Here is a 17323-nt window from a genome sequence, read left to right as displayed (position 1 = left end):
ATTTTAATGAAGGGCTTTCCAGGCTGGATGAGAGCAGCACTCGAGCTCCCCGTGGCTGTGGCCGAGGAGCGGGGCTTAGTCAGCGGCTGCCAGCCTGCATGGGCCTGATCCAAGGTGGCATCTAGGGGAGGCGGGCAGGGAGACGTCCCTGTCCTCAGATGAGAGGTCTTGGGGGAGAAAGAGAGAAAAACAAAAACAAAAGATGTCTCTGTTTAGAAAGAGGGCTGGGCTCTGCTCCAGATGTCGGCATGGTTTGCAAACAGGCAGCGATGATGCTTTGGGGGGCAGTGGAGACGAGCGGCTAGTATCTGAAAGGTCAGAGGGGGTCCCAGTCTCCCCGAGAGAGAGCATTCTGTGGGATGCTCGGAGCGGGCAAGCCGGCCGCTTCTAATGAGAGCTAGCATCGAGGCTCTGGGAGCCCGTGGCGGAAAGGAAGGGCGTGCCTGGGGAGCCCTGGGCATGGGCTGCAAGAAGAAAGGAGAAAGGGGGGTGCTGTGAGAATAGCTCCCAAGTCCCGCTGTGAGGAATGGTTCGCCTTAGCGCGCCCCCTTTTTGCCGTCTCCTCAGCCAAGCTGCCCGACAGCACGAAGGAGACAGTAAAATTTCACTAACATAACTGAACATCCGCAGTAAGAAAGGCGTCCTGCCAGGCCCTCCCCGGACCCCGGCGGGTAGCGGCTTGCAGCCTCCCGTACCCCTGCTTCCAGGGGCTTCCAAGTAGACAGGTGCTCCCGGGAAATGCCGTGGCCTCTGTGAACCGAACACTTTCTAGAAGGGGTGCCATTCCTCTCCCCCTGAGTCTAGCTTTCCCTCATGCTCTTCAACAGCGGGGAGCAAACCCGTCAGACTGTTTAAAAGCTGCCCTCCTCCACTCTTGACGAATCTTTCCAAGAGGCTGCTGGAAAGAAAAGGAAGAGATGGCCACAGCGTAAAGCAATTTATTACACTTGAATGATCCAACATGGTCTACCGAAAATAAGCATTTTTATTACAAAATATTCCATACAAAAATGCTAAGCTACCGGCAAGCTTCTTCAGCTGTAGGCTTATCGCGTTTTTTCAAGTCCGAAGCAGAAATTACTCTGTGCGGGGACAGCAGTCTGCTGACCGCCGAGGGCTCAGGTGTGCGTGGGCTGTCCCACGGGGTCCTCCTTCTCCGCCTGCAGCAGGTCCCATTCGGTGAGGAGCTCTGAGGACACCTCGGTGTACAGACGGTCCCAGTCCCAGCTGACGTCATCCTGCCCGGAGAGGCAGCGCTGGGTAAGATGAAGGCAGAAGGCCCTTCCCCGCGGTCACAGCCGACCTCCCCCACCCTTCGGCCTCGGGGAGGCAGAGCTCACGCTGGGGAGCCGGCTGGTCGTAGGGATGACGCAGCCCACAGGAAGGAGCTTCTGCTGCTACTGACCTCTCGGACTTCGTGCTCTGGCGCCAGGACTTTGGTGAGGAGCTTCAGGTCAATCTCTCCATCCTGTGGATGCAAGGACGCAAACAAACGAGCAAGCAAACAAACCGGCTTGTGTTTCCCCGGGGCGGGGGCGGGGTTGGGGGGGGCGCTCCGGACACCTATGTCTTGCAAAGTGAGGAGGGTCAGGTTGTGTGTGGTGGAACTTCCCAAACCGAGACCTGCAGAAATGCCTTAAAAAGAGGATAACTGTGAGTGGACCTCGTAGCCACTGAGGAATGAGGGAATGCCACAGCATCCTACAGGTTGGACATTCTTTGCAGGAAGGTCAACACCAAGAGGGCAGGGCGTGACAGTGCCGGATCTATAGGGCCGCGGTACCTCCTGATGCCGGGGGGCCTCCATGGAAGCAGGTGGGAGCCTGGCCCCGGGACACACTGGGACAGGTCGGGCCCAGGAATGCCGTAATACCCGAGGGGAATGCTCCGGCAAAGGGACTGTCACCAGGAGGCCCCAGAGACCCACGGAGGAGATGAGGCCCGGAGCCCGCCCCTCTGCGCAAAAGCTGCCGCACTCACCAAGGTCTGAAAGGCTGAGTACTTCATGAGGTCATTGTCCAGGTCACGGTAGGTCATCACCCGGTTGACCTGGATGCTGCAGGAAAGAGAGAAGGTGAGGAGGAATCCCAGGCAGGACGGGTTCCAGGCGGGCTGCCGGGCCACCATCCCCAGAGCCTCCCGGGCAGCGAGGAAGGACCAAAGTGGGAAGAATATGCCTAGTAACACGGGAACCCGGGCAGGAACCCATCACCAGCAACTTCCCGTCTCCACTCGGGGCGGGGCAGCCCCGCTGTACGCGGTATTCGGCATGTGTTCATTCACATGCTCTCCGCCTCCCGCCAACTCCACACCTAATGTAACGTACCTGGGGGGGGCTGCCACCTGCAAAGCAAAGTCTTCTTCCTGTACTTCTTCCAGATCCGGAATAACAGGAATATCTGCAACGAGAGGAGGAGAAAGAACTGTGAATAGGGAGGGATCTCACCCGCTTCTCCATGTATTTACCACCTTCAACGTGCCAGCGGGGGGTAGGACGGATACTCAGACACAGTCTCTGGCCTCCGGGGTCCCCATCTAGGGCTGCGGTACTGAACTAGAGGTGTGCCTGAAACCAAAGGTGGGCTGCAACCGTTTCCGAATCCCAGGCGTTACCCCAGCCACCTGCTGGATTAGAACCTCCTGGGCGGGGCTCAGGATTCTGTACTTTTTCCTAAGATTTCTTTGGTGATCCTGCTGTACGCTCCAAGTTAGGAGCTCTTGGAGTGGCCCTCCCAATGAGAAATGTAAAGAAATGGGAAGAGAGTCCCCTACTGTACTTGGGGAAGTTTACATTGGAGGAGCCCGAGAATGAGCCACCTCATGACCGAGGTCCACCCGTGCACTAGCTCGTCGTAATCCCTGCAATCATCACGGCCGTCATGGCCCTGAGCCTGACTCTGAAGGACATTTCACACCTAATGAGATGAAGCGGTTCCCCAGCGGTGTCCCTGGGCTCAGTCTTGCCAGGTCTGATATAATAAAGAATGCCGATTCTAAAGAGGACACGTCTCTTGCCGGGTCATGGAGATTTCCCTTCTTCAAACTGTACATGTGAGACAGACGTCCAGACACAGGAGGACATCTCGTTCATTAGTCCAACAGAGTCACGCGAGCAGAGAGGCCGAGAGAAGCAGAGAAGCAAGTGGCGACTTCCCCAAAACAGCCCTTCTTGTCACGGGGACAACCTAACGCCCTAAAGAAGTATTTCCTTTTCCAAATGAGCATCACTGACTGGTTGAGGGGTTTTCTTTGTTTCAACCGGTCGGAGTAGAAAAAGAGAGGGGGCAGAAAAAAAGGCCAAGTGGAGAGATACCATCCTAGAATTCCCAATCCAACCACAAACATCAAGAGGAAAAAGCCCAGTGAAGACTGAATAGTGAAGAAACTCTTTGTTTTTGCTTCCATGGACTAAATTCAATTTTATTTCATTAAAAATTTTTTTTAAATGTTTATTTATTGTTGAGAGAGACAGAGCATGAGTTGGGAGGGGGCAGAGAGAGAGGGCGACACAGAATCCGAAGCAGGCTCCAGGCTCCGAGCTGTCAGCGCAGAGCCCGACGCGGGGCTCGAACCCGCGATCTGTGAGATCACGACCTGAGCTGAAGTCAGACGCTTACCCACCGAGCCACCCAGGCGCCCCCAATTTAATTTTTAAATATGTTGTTTTTTAATTTTTTTTTTAACATTTATTCATTTTTGAGGGACAGAGAAAGGCAGAGTATGAGTGGGGAAGGGGCAGAGGGAGAGGGAGACACAGAATCTGAAGCAGGCTCCAGGCTCTGAGCTGTCAGCACAGAGCCCGACGCGGGGCTCGAACTCACCAACTGCGAGATCATGACCTGAGCCGAAGTCGGACACTCAACCGACTGAGCCACCCAGGCGCCCCCCCCAATTTAATTTTTAAAAGACATGCAGAGTCATTCCAAGAACAGCTGGGAAGACCCTTCTGCCACTTTCAGACTATTCATTATTCAGACTTTGCAACTGCTCTGGTCCAGCTAAGCCTGAGTATATAAATGTCAACTCCGAGCCTGGTGTCTTTATTACGGCCTCCGACTGCAGAGCTACAGATGCCGTACCTGGAAAGAGAGGGAGGAGGTAGGCAAGGGAGAGACGGAGACACAGAAAATAAGACCGAGAGTTAAAGGCAGTGATTAAAAGAATCAAAAGGGCTTAAGAGAAGGAATGGCTGAGAGGGGAAATAAAGAACACTCACACACCACCCCCAAAATAACGACCCACGTTCGGCAAGACCTCTGTCCAGAAAGCAGCTGTGGAGGGCTTAGATTCTGCCTCTCCGTCCTGCTGAAGAATTAGACGCGGAGTCCTCTAAGATTCTACCTCTTATGCTAATAGGAATTTTGCCTTCTTGTTCACTCTCGCTCTGCGTGATTAATGCCGTCCACGGTGAGAGCCGCTGACAGCACCGTCCCTGAGCCCGGGCCGAGCGGCGGGGCAGGGAGGAAGCTGGCTGTGCCATGCGCCATCAGCACTGTGACAGTGTTGGAGCGAGCCAGTTAGCTGCCCCCGGCTCGCCTCGGTGTGGAGTCCAGCCTGAGATGAATATTCAGAAGGTGGCAAGAGAAGGCCCCACGCTGGGCTTAGGGCTCAGGACGGGGTCTTCCCCGAGTCCCCTCTCCCTCCACAGCGTTAGCATTTGGGTCCTGTCAACTCCGCCCCGCTCCTCCCGGCTCTGAGGAACTGCACTTCTGCCCAATGTCCACTCCGACTCCTCACGGGCTTCCCTCCTCGTCCCCGCCCCCCTCCTCCAAATGCGCACAAAGGAGTGTGGGGCTGGCCCATCTGTGACAGATCAGAGGTCAGCCCGGGCCTTGGCAAAGGGGCCTCTCAGAGTGGCACTGGTGAGGCCGGCCACACAGTGGGATTTCTCTCTAATTGGAAGCCCGGTGCCCAACAGAACCCGGTGAACCGCCTGAGTGGGACAGAGCCAGCGATGACAGCCAGGCTGAGGCAAGCTGGACCATTCCGGTGCGGTGACAGCTTGAGCCATCGCAGCAGAGTCGGGCCGTCCAACTCCCGGCCCCCATGGAACAGGTGGCCGTGGAGCCGGTTTGGGGCAAACTTCAAAGAACTTCACAGTTTTACAGTTCCTGATTTACTATCACAGACAAGCTTTCATGTATATGTAACTTGTTCGGCCTTGCTCCTTCCCACCTCGTCTTCCCCTAGAAGATTTCAGAAAACGGACTTGCGAAATCCGCTTCTTCACAAAAGTATATACCGGGAATGCTCGGTTATGGCCGCTTGGCCTGCAAGTCTGGACCGGTGACCCAGTCTGGTTCAGGACCCCAAGCGTGACTCTCGGAACGTTACTAATGTAACACTGTATGCCAACGGTGCTCAAATAGAAGACAAATTTCTAATAAAATGAAATAGAAAGCGCGTGATTTTTAACAGAGACGGTAAGAGGAATACAGGGGGTCTGCTCTAGCGCTGCTGAAAAGCTACCGCTATTTTGAAAAAATGTAATGGTTCTATTGACTTTATTCTCCTGTTCTTCTGCGCTGCTAAAAGCAAGAAGAACATGAACAGAAACAGTGAGTGGGTTAAGTATATGGGCAGGACGTCCATCCCGTGGTTAAGACGCAGGCTCCGGAGGCAGGATGGGTGGCTTCCAATCCTGGCTTCCCCACCTACCAGCTGTGTGACTATCCTCTCCGTGCCTCAGTGGTATCATCTGTAGAAGGGGGAATTTCACCTCCCGCATACGGTTGTTACAAGCATTAAATGCCATCATCTTTACAAAATACTCACCATACAAAATGCCAAACTCTGCTCCGTGCATAATAAAGATTCTAGAGCTATTCTTATTCGCTTAACAGATAAAGTGTTGAGCCTGCAGAGAAACTATATGCTCTACCTTCAGCATCTCATTTACTCTTGCCCATTTTGCAGGCGAGAACAGTGAGGCTCAGCAAGATTAAGCAGCTGGCATGAGCTGAGATCATCAATAACGGACAGCGCCAGGTTTCCGGCTCCGTCCGACTGCAACCCATGAGCTCATCCTCGCCCACTCGTGCTCTCTTTGCAAATGAACAGTGCCTTCAAAGGCACTCGTAGAGCGGAGTCTGGACGGCTTTTACTCTAAAGATTCAACGACCTCTGTTCTGGTATTTCTCCTGATTCCCATCACCACACATAAGCTAAGTCTCTCCCTCGCCATATGCCCCAACTCACCACTGCCTCAGCAAGGCCAAATGGAACAGAATGGAAAGAGCGCAGTGACGCCGGAGCCCTGGGGACTCCTCCCTGCGGCCCGTGTCTTACTGAACTGGCCCCATGGAGGTGACTGAGCACCTCAAACAGTCTCAGAAAAGGGGAGCAAGGCAGGAGGGCTATGACCTCACACGGACCGCCACCCGGACACAGGCCACCATCACGTGCTTCTCTTTCCCAGCTCCGACTCCTTCAACTGAACGGGTTCTTTGCCCTTACTCCCCACCTCTTCTGTTAGCCATCTCTCCTGCCTGTTCAACCTGCTTGTCTCCCCACGTGTCACCTGGTTAGCCGCACGTGGGGAAACCGCATTTGCTTGTTTATTCGTTCATTCATCCAAGGAACACTGAGCATCTGAAAGGTGCAATGCCACACGGTGCCAGTAACAACAGCAAATAGAAGACAGTCCTTGTCTTCGTGGAGCGCCGGAAAGTACCAGGGCCGAAACAACTAATTGTCTTGTTTTTCGAATGTAAAATATCATATGTGGTAACAATTCAAATGCTCCAGAAAAGGTTAAAATGAAAAACTTCTTATTCTTATGTGAGCCCCAGTCTGTCTCCCTAGAGGTGCTATTAACAATTTCTTGTATTTACTGAAAAGAATGTGTACCTACCGCAGCACACATGTCCTTTAAAAAATGTTTGTGAACAGGATCACTTTACACATGCATGGTTCTGCAACTTGCTTTCTCTCCCCTTATCAATAAATGTACTGTAAATCTTATTCTTTTAAATGGCCACCTAGGATTCTATTGAATGGGTGCTCCATAATGCATTTAATCTGGTTCAGAGATCTCATTTAGAACTTTGGAAGGTGGGGTGGGGAGTTGGGGAAGGTCTCTAAATGAGGGACGACGCAGCTCAAAGCCGAAGGACAGACAGGATTAAAGCAGGCAGAGACGGCAGGTGCAAAGGCGCTGTGAGGTGAGAAGCATCTCCCAGCACTGAAGAAACTGGAAAAAGGCCAATGTCGGTGGCCCAGGGGCCAGGGGAGAGTGATGGGGCGGGGCGGGGGGGGGGGGGGCCGGAGAGAGGGTGCCTGGTGGCAGGTGAGGAAGGACCTGCGTCGACCAGCCAGGAAATATGGACTGGGTGTCTGCTATACACAAGACCTTCTAGGGCACATGACAGGAAAACCAAGATTGATGAAGCATGGCAAAGTGGCAGAGGGAGGGACCACACCTTTAAAAAAAATAGTAATACAAGCAGAATCAGGAAAACGTAAAATCCCTTCCTTTGTGACTCACCTTGGAATCCAACAGGTAGCGGCCACTGTGTGGGCAGAGTACAGGAAATTTGCCCTGGGTCTGCCCCCTAGATGCCCCGCTAGCAGAGGGCAGAGAGCAGTTCCCAGTCACTTCTGCATTCCCAAGGACTAGCAAACCAAGGGACAACCGAACAGAACCGAATCAATAGATTCTCCTCCCATCTGAAAGTCACACACAGGGACGAGCCGCGTTGATCTGTTTCGTTCCAATTATGCTGTAAGTGCTACCGAGTCCATAGTTGTCTATACACGACACGGACACAATCCTTGGATACTTCCTGGATTTGATAACATCCTAGCAAAGGTTCTGCCTCACTTGACAGCTGCAAGGCCTGCCTGGGAAGGGCCCGTGTCTGCACAGGAAACAACGGATGAGTGGGCACAAAGTTACAGAGGAAGACTCACTCATATTTTGGCAGTACGGACCACAGGGCTCCCATCCCGAGGCTGGGTCACACTGCTCTTCACTAACCCGTGTTTCTTTCTGTTTGGACTTCTGGAGTGCTCCCCTGTATCACTCCACCTTCTGGAAGCCCCCAGTAAAGGTCTGTCAGTGCATAGCACCAATCGTAAGAAGTTACTTCAAAGAGACAGACTGCCAAATGGGCAACTCATTACGATCCAGAACACCCGTCTGCCAACAGATCTACCCAACAAACCAACTACCGGATGAAACCACAGAAATGAGGGGTGCTTAAATAATAGAAACATGTGGGAACATCAGCAGGATCGATTGCAACTGGTTTCAAAGATGTGAGAAGCTGCCATTTGCCCCGAAATACATTCGTTATGGGTAATATCATCACACGCACACACTAAAAAGCTAACTACCCAGTGAAGTCCCAGAGGGCTCCTTTTCAGCCCCTGTGGCCTGACAGTAAGAAGCCAGCCTGCCTCGTCCAATAAAGCTGGTTCCAGATCTCTGCGATGCATTGTGTGCGAGATGGCCCGCGTTCAAACCCCGGTGTCGTTGGCCTGTTTTGGTACAACTAGAACAGAAAGTGATTTTCGAAGACTGGACTCAGCACGCAGCATACACCCTGAGCATGACTCTGACTCTTTACCTGGGATATAAAGCTAAGTCCTGCAGGAAGAAGAGAACAAAGGGGGCCCCCTAATCCAGACCCTGGGTCCCACCCGGGAGCCCCTCTTCTCTGTGTCCCTTGAGGTTTTTGCCGATTTTCTTGTTTGGAGATTTCTGAATGGGATTTCCTGGTCGCATCCACAGGCGTTTCTGGAGAGCTCCATTAAAGTCTCTTCTACACTCTTCTACACTACCTTCTCATCTTGACCTCTTAGTGAATGATATAAGTGGTTGGCCTACCTTGCCAGGTTCCTCCGGGTGCCTTCTGATGACATCCGTCCCTCTCGCTCCATCCACTAACTGAGCTCCCTCTGGCAAAGACCCTGCTTGGTTACATGCAATCTCTTCCCCGAGCTGCTCTCCCACTCGGCGCACTGGCCACCACAGAGCACCCAAAGGCTCTTCATGGCTCACGTCCACCGTCCATAGCCAACCTCAATATCTAATCCACACGAGGGGGATCTGGACATACTGCTTAAGGACACCGCAGAGACAGTGGTCCACACAGCCCCTAATTCTGTGCCCAAAGTCAAAAGAGCTCAGCAGAGCTCTTAAGTGAAACAATGTCCATGTTTTCGGGAGACGGCAACTTGAAGCCAGAGATCATTATAATTTTTCTCTGCAGCTGCAAAACTTTGTTTTACTGAATGCTGTTACCTTCTGCATCACGTATGGGGAATTTTAAACAGGCAAATGGAAGAAGGTCTGATTGAAGATGAAGTTAAGTGAAAGAAATTGGTCTCATTTAGCACATGACAGGATTCATCTGTGTTCCCAAGTCCACTGAGGTGGCATCATGGGCGTTCCATATTCATGAGCTGCTGCGACACTGTGTCCCCTCATTTACAAAGAGCCGTGTTCAGCAAATTCTGTCCCTGTGGACACTCTGTGCATTTCATGGTCTTGTCAGAGAGACATCAAACGCTCCAGTAACCAAATACCAGAAAATGGCTTTAATTAGTGGATCTCAATCGTATAAATAATTTTTTTCTAAGTGAAAAAATGGGGAATTTTTTAAAAGGGAGAAGAAAAGGGGAAAGCAGTAGGCAACAGGCTTCAAACACCAGAAGGAACAAGAGAAAGAGACGGTCTCAGAGGAGCTCCTGAGCGAGCCTGGGCCCTGCAACCGTCGGTCCCCCGCACTCCCCAACTCAGGGTTCGAGGGACAAAAACAGGTCTGCGGGTCCCCACAGGTCCGCTTGATGAAGACCTGTCCCCTGTGACTTCACCTGATTGAAGCTGGCCCGGCCCGGACTCGTTACTGGCAGGGGAGGAGAGAGGCAATGGACACGGCAGAAAAGAGTCGGGAGACTGGGACGTTCGCTGGAGACCCGCACCTAAAACGCCGAGAAATACACGGCAGGGCCAATGTCTACTCTGGCGCTGTGCACGAGCAGGTGCCCGGGGAAGCGTGTGACGGAGCCTGCGGTCCTGAGGTGCTGAGGTCCTGAAATGCCTCCACGTTCCTGCCAAACTGCATCTCTCTTCATGTCGCCGGGCAAGGAGATCACAGACCTCACGAAGATCAAAATAGCCGATTGTTCCTCACGGCCCCCCAAGCTGTGGTGGCTCTCCTGGCGGACGACGGTTTGACGACGAAGGCTGGGACTGACTTTAGTTTCCGAGACAAACCGAGCCCCAGCACGCCGTGGTGCTGGCCGGATCGCGGGCAGAGGGGGCGCTTCGCTAAGAGTGGCAACGCGGCTCGTGGTACGTCGTGGTGCGTGAGGGCCGGACCTCTGGAGCTGTGTTCCGGTACCCACAGCGGGATGGTTGCACATTTCGCAAGAAGCCATGAACGCAACACCCCAGAATGAGATTGGCCGCATCCCCCCACCCAAGTCCACGGTGTGCTTACAAGATCGAGCCTTCCGAGCAATTCAAAGGTAGTGCTCACGAGCACAAGAGTTCTCTATGGAGAAAGATACCATTCAGCCCAGGAGCCCGACACGGGGAGGACCCCGCTGCCACCTGCCGAGGTGGCCCCCAGGGAACATCACACCCACCGGTCACTGACAGTTGAAGGAAACGGAGGACGATGAACAGGAACGCTCCCTGCCACTCTGTGAGCTTTCGGAGGTCGCTGGCGCTTCCAGCTTTGATCTGTAGAGATGTGCTAAGGACAAGGAGGGGTAAAGGACTTTAAAAGCGACGAGGAAAAAGTGGCTGGAAGGAATGGAAACTGAGGAACTTTCCACTCTCTTCAGTAAGGCCCAAGATGAGTGATACAGTGTTAACGTGACACAGAGCGCCTTCTCAGAGCCGCCCGTGGAAGTAGGGACGTTAGAAACCAGGCATATCTGATTCTATTTCATCCTCTTCGTGTTACATTGAAAAAAACAAGACAAACTACACTGCTTTTATTCTAAATCCTTAGGTTTTCTGTTTTTCCTTATATATATTTATTAAAAAAATGCCACTTTGATCGGTGCCACCCGTGACACTCCCACATACGGAACGCTTCTGAGCGGTTCCCTCCGCGCGAGGCCACTGCTGGTGACAGCCAGCTGGTTTTGATCACAGCCATTCCGAATCGGATTTTCATAAGATAGATGAGGAGTCTTAGTGCTGCTCTCTCTCTTATCAGATGAGAAACAGAGGGGGAGGGGGAGAACGGGTCCTGAGGGAACAGCGCAACAATCAAGGGCTGCGTGGTTCTTTCTCTGTCCCTCCGCTGCTGCAATTTTCAAAGGCGTTTGCCTCGGGCACTTTTAAATGATGGTGTCTCAATTCTGTAATCATCTTTCAAGAGCTTTCTCTTAAAGGGTCTTTTAGGTAAACCTAGTCCGTCAACCACACTTATGGACTCAGGAATCACATTCCCAGTGTGTGTCCTCCTGTGTGTGTATATATAGACGAATAGACACACACACACACACACACACACACACACACACACACACACACACACCAACATCTGTGAACTTTGAGAAAACTGGCAGAACATAAAGCTACAGAGTAAGATCTACCATTTGGCCATATCAGGTTCATCTCTTGCTGGGGTAAGAGAGTCAGGCCCCCGTTACCTTTCCCCTAGATTTCTACTATACCTAATCCTTCTTTTTATTTAAAAAAAATTTTTTTTTTTAACGTTTATTTATTTTTGAGACAGAGAGCATGAACAGGGGAGGGTGAGAGAAAGAGGGAGACACAGAATCTGAAACAGGCTCCAGGCTCTGAGCTGTCAGCACAGAGCCCGACGCGGGGCTCGAACTCACAGACCGCGAGATCATGACCCGAGCCGAAGTCGGACGCCCAACCGACTGAGCCACCCAGGAGCCCCTACCTAATCCTTCTTTAGAAACACATTTCCATGTGTGATATGTCAGAAAGAAAAGACTTCTCCACCTGAGGGCTAAGAGGGGAGCTAAGTCCAACCTCCGAGCATAAACATGCCTGTCCCTTCCCATCTCCCCTAAGCGACACCTGGCTGTCAGGTCTGCACCCTGGCCATCTCTCTGGGAGAAGAGTCTACAGCTATCCCAGGGCACAACTTGCTGTGTTTGGGTCACAAAGACGATCTGGAACAACTCCACGACTCTACCTGTCTTTGTACACGCAGGGAACATGATGCCTATGTATACAGTCCCATCTTTTGAGACAGACCTCCCAGAAAACTGAGCCTCTATTTCTTTCTAGTCAAATAAAAATCTGAGCTGTCTACAAGCTCCCTCCGGCAGTAGTTCTCAGCAACACGGCCTGTCTGCTGCATTCGGGCCCTTTGATTCCTTATTTGTCCGCTCCCCTCACAATTGTGTGAAGTCCCCATGCCCCTCCCCGAAAGCTGGAACACTGCTTGCCGACACTTCTCCCACGGTCTCACAAAACTAAATGCGATTAGTTTTGTCCTATCCCGATCCTGTCTCCTGTATTCAACTGGGACAGAATCCAAGGAGCTACAGAATAAATACCTTGATCTCTATAATGATTTCAGGGAGATTTAGCTCTCTGTTACTTTTGTCAGTGGTTAACGTTGGATGATTTATTATTAATCACATTCCCCTAAACTGACTATAGCATGACAGAGTGCTGACGGAGCTTTCTCTCCGTGTGTGTTCCTGGAGGAAGGTTAATACAATGCGCCTCATTTAAAGCACGTGCGCACGCATGGCACCAGGCTTTCGTTTCCATTCTCCTATTCTGCCTCTTCAGATGGGCACATGGAAGCAGGCTGTGCACAGGAACAGAGGAAATGGAACCCAGAAAAGTCACTGTCAGCCACGTTTCAGGTAAAGACATCCGTGACTGTAAGTCTGGAAAGTCTGGTGAGACCTAGAGATTTTAGGACACCACGCGTGGCGTAAAGCACCCAGTACCAGCTCTGCCAACAGAGCAAGAGGTCCGGTCAAGACACTGGGCTCTGCTCTGCAGCTGGATGCGGGGTAAGGTAGGACGTAACCGAGCTGACAAACCAGAACTAAGATCTGCTGAAAGCTCAACTCGGTTCTCACAGACGCCCCTGCCTTTTGGGGATGCCAGGAGAATATAGCCAAACCAGTCTCTCCCATGTTTGTGGAGTCAATTTGTAGACGCCTACTCTATGGTAGTGCATACTTTGCTTAGGGTAGGATCATGGGACCTTGAATCACCTCCTGCAAATAAATAAGTAAGTAAGTAAGTAAGTAAGTAAGTAAGTAAGTAAGTAAGTAAGTAAAGGCAACTTCTCTGGCTGCATTGAAGAAATTTCTGGCAAGTTCCATGTGACCCCCTCTGGTGTCTCACTCACTCTGGGGACCAGCACTGGCCATACCCACATTGGAGAATAGAGAAGTTAACCCTGTGGCCTCTAGAGTCTGTATCTACTAATGCCCCTTTTTCTTTTGCTGCCAAGAACGTGACTTCAACTGCCTATCAAGGAAGAACTGCATTCCCAGATTTCTGGTCCACAGAGTTGTACTGCAGGGTGCGCCCGATTAGAAATCAGGAAACATGGGTCCCAGATCTGCCCCCAATTTGCTGAACTCAGGCAATTACTTATCAACTCTGGTCCTAGGTTTCCTTATCAACGAAGAAGGACTATTCTATCTCTAAGACAATCTTATTCTGGGGTGTCCATTACGATGTATCTCATGGGGGCACCTGGGTGGCTCAGTTGGTGACGCATCCAACTTCGGCTCAGGTCATGATCTCACCGTTCGTGAGTTTGAGCCCCATGTCGGGCTCTGTGCTGACAGCTTAGAGTCTGGAGCCTGCTTCGGATTCTGTGTCTCCCTTTCTCTCTGTCCCTCCCCCACTCATGCTCTGTCTCTCTCTGTCTCTCTCTGTCTCTCAAAAATAAATAAATGTTAAAAAAAAAAGAAACAAAATAAGCAAATGTTAGAAAATGAAAAAAGGAATATATCTCATGATATATATACATATATATGTATATGTATATGTATATGTATATGTACATATATGTATATATATTGCCCAACCAACTCTTTCTGTCACATTTGGTTACAGAGGAGTCTTTTCAAAAGTTCCAGCCATAGTTGTGGCCTACAGGTAGAGCACAGCAAATCTTTTGTTTAGAATCACTGTAATAAAATTCATTTTCCATAATGCAATTAACCTGCACAGATTCCACCTGCAGCCCCATTACGCCCTCAGCCCACACCATGATTCAGCACCCTTGGCTGGGGCTTCCCCATGTCCCATGCAGTCTTTCAAGTGTCCATGTCTCTGAGGTGTCAGTCTGTCTTCTCTGCTACACCTCAAAGGGGCAGGTTGGTGTGAAAACTACAAACATGGCCCTTCAGCCCCAGGAGGAGCCCTGTGGGGCCTTGGTTCTCACAGACGTCCCAAACACCCGATACACCTGCTGCCACCCGCCGAAGCCCAGGGAAACCTCCAAAGCAGGTTCTCCTCTCTGGAAGACTCAGCACGGGCACAAGAAATCATCATCTAAAAGCGATTTCCATGGAGTTGATAAAAAGCGAAGCATAACAAGAGAGGGACAGTCAAACCTAAAGATTCTGTTTCATGTCACGGAGTGGTGCGAGCCTGGTCTCTTCTGCTTATGCCTGTCAGCCGGGCCACTCCTGTAGGCGAAACCTGAGCGTGGGAGGGTCGGCAGAGCCGAGGACACAGGCCGGCAGGCTAGTCTGAGAACCGGGGTGGGAAGGGATCTGCAACAGGGGGCTAGAAAAATGAGTGGAGACTAGCTTCCTCAATAAGCAGGATTGAGACACCAACCCGATGCTTCAACAAGGACGAGGACGGCTGTGACAGCAGAGTGCTTGGGAGTCCCGAAGACCACGTCTGCAATCCAGCTCCACTGCCTACGAGCTAGCGGGGCTGTGACGGAGCAGCTCATACTGGCCTGTAAGAGCCAACGGCTAAATTATTAGGAATACTGCCTGCAAAAGCTGTTACACGTAAACATCATTAAGGACTAAGTTATACACCCTCATAACCAGATAAATTATATTAAAAACAAAGGCAATCAATAGTCAAAACTCAGCACTTCCTAAATTTTACATTTCACTTTATCCATGCTCCTGTGATAATTTCTCTCTTCTCCACTTGTAGGGTAGAACCAGGGTCTACTGGTGTGCTCCTGCCCATGTCTTCCCAGCTCTGTGGTCAGTGATGTCCTTCTGGGAGCCCGAGACCAGTCACGGTGGGGATATTGACACCACAGAAATCGGCAAACACTAACCCCGTGAGGACTTTGCTCCCCTGGACAGCCAGTGGTCAAACAGTAACCAGCATATCGCTGTGAAACAGCCATGTGACTTCTGTGAGCGGCTTCACGTGCCAAGGCTTCCATTTCCTCCTCTGTACAGGGGTGATAATCAGTGTCTCCTCCGAGAGCCGCCGTGAGGGCCACTACAGGTAACAGCACAGGGCCTGGCTCGCAGTGAGCACAAACACGAATTACCAATACCGTTTCCCACGAGAATGACTTTTCTCTTGGGGTGCTGGGGGGACTCCATCGGTTGAGCATTCCATTCTTGATTTTGGTTCAGGTCATGACCCTGAGGTTGTGGGATCGAGCCCTGTACTGGGCTCTGTGTTGAGCATGGAGCCTGCTTAAGGCGCTCTCTCTCTCTCTCTCTCTCTCTCTCTCAAAAATAAAAAAAAATTTAAAGAAGAGGCTCTTGGGTGGCTCAGTTGGTAAAGCGTCCAACTCTTAATCTGGTTCAGGTCATGATGTCGTCGTTCGTGAGGTTGAGCCCTGCACTGGGCTCTGTGAGGAGCCTGCTTGGGATTCTCACCCTCTCTCTCTCTTTCTGCCTCTCCCCCACTTGCTTGTGTGCGCTCTCTCTCTCTCAAAATAAATAAACTTAAAAACAAAAAAAACAAAAAAACAATGGCTCCTTTTCTAAATTTGTTACCTCATATACAGAGACCAAAGCGGAGACACAACAGACATGACAGCCAACCCTTGCACCAGCGAGTACCCACCCCCCCCACCCCACCGCTCCCCCCCCACAGGCCCCACCCCTGTGATGCAAATGTTCAGCTAAAGGAGTCCTTGCTTGGGTGTCAGGGAAGGGTGGGCAGGCGTGAGTTCAGGAAAACCTTAGCGTCCACTTCTACTGACTCTGAACTTAGAAAAAACAAATAGATTTTAAGGAACGTTATTTAATCAAAAAATTAGGCTGACTGTAATAGTTTAAAAAGATTAGGGAGGCAAAGGAAGTAGGTTTGGGAACCAACTAAGAAGTCCCGTATGCTGAATGCTGCCCTAATGGAACGTTCTTACTGAGCAAGAGAAAGGAATTGAGATGTCAGGGTTCCAATTTATCTGTACTTAATTCTTTCCACTTTCTCTTTCTCCACATTGAAGCCGTGCAGGCTCGTAGCGGCTCTGCTGTTTGCAGAAGGGACACAGAGTAGGAGGGGAAGATTAAGCAAGGAGTGAGAAGCAGCCCAAAAGAGAGATGGGAAGCCCAGGGTAGGCGATGAATGGGGAGAGGGGAAGACAGGGGTGAGGGCGCGCCAGCCCTCTACAGATGGCATTTTTCTAATTCCACTGACAGTCCAGCATCTCACATCTCATCCAGCCTCATTGCTTGGCTGTGTTCAGCCACTTTTACCTATTTTCCCTGTTGACATGGCCAGAAAATTGAGCAATTACCCTTAAACTCAGAGCTCTCAGATCATCCAGATTGCTACACTTACAGAATTAAGTCCCCAATTGCCCCTGGCTAGAAGTGGCTCAACCCGGCTGGTCCTTTAGGAATTAAACACTTTTTGGTCGGCCATAAGGATTTATTATTCCCAAGGTTTGGAGGTATTCGATTCTGTCAAAACTGAATCCGAGTTGCAAAGAGCACAGCCCTCTCCAGTGGGGATGAGATGGTGGGAAGAGGCAGTGAGAATTCTGCCCCCGGTCCTGGATCACGCCAAGTTGCAGTGGTTAAATGTGAGAAAGAGCTAATCCCTTCTTTTAAAGCTCCTGTTTTTAGAGACTTTCTACTTGTGAAAGACATCTTTGGGGGTTCTCAGGTTCCTTCCTAACTTGACCTTAACTCTAAGACAAACTATTTGAAATTTGAGTCTGTATCTAATTGTACTTTCAGAAGTTGTTTCACCCTGAATATTATCCATCTTTTCTAAGGACAAGAAAATGCTTTTCCCCATTTCTGTGCTTCTCAAAGTTCGTCTTCAAAGTTTCACACTCTATCCAGAGTTCACTTTCTGAGAGCTGTGTTTTGGAGCTGGAAACCCTTCTGGAGTTGGGAGAGGTGACAAGACTTTGCACCTGCAGTCTCCTCTACCAGGGTCCCCCCAGCCCCCTGC

At 51.0% G+C, this 17323-nt stretch overlaps 1 protein-coding gene across 2 annotated transcripts in view; it reads right to left on the bottom strand.

The window, feature by feature from the left end:
- Positions 1 to 922: 922 nt before the first annotated feature.
- The window catches only part of IFT43 (intraflagellar transport 43), an 81195-nt gene continuing 64794 nt past the window's right edge, over positions 923 to 17323 (bottom strand). For both annotated transcript variants that reach the window (XM_040477789.1, XM_040477788.1), the window contains exons 6-9: positions 2327 to 2399; positions 1981 to 2056; positions 1406 to 1468; positions 923 to 1238 (exon numbers count right to left, since the gene is read on the bottom strand). In XM_040477789.1, the coding sequence (XP_040333723.1) occupies positions 1119 to 1238; positions 1406 to 1468; positions 1981 to 2056; positions 2327 to 2399 (332 nt within the window). In that variant the 3' untranslated portion in view covers positions 923 to 1118. The remainder of the gene's footprint in view (positions 1239 to 1405; positions 1469 to 1980; positions 2057 to 2326; positions 2400 to 17323) is intronic.

The sequence above is a fragment of the Herpailurus yagouaroundi genome, unplaced genomic scaffold (assembly GCF_014898765.1).
Source record: "Herpailurus yagouaroundi ecotype Mexico unplaced genomic scaffold, PumYag 141, whole genome shotgun sequence".
NCBI classification, from domain to species: domain Eukaryota; kingdom Metazoa; phylum Chordata; class Mammalia; order Carnivora; family Felidae; genus Herpailurus; species Herpailurus yagouaroundi.
This window is presented reverse-complemented; position numbering and strand designations above follow the sequence as displayed.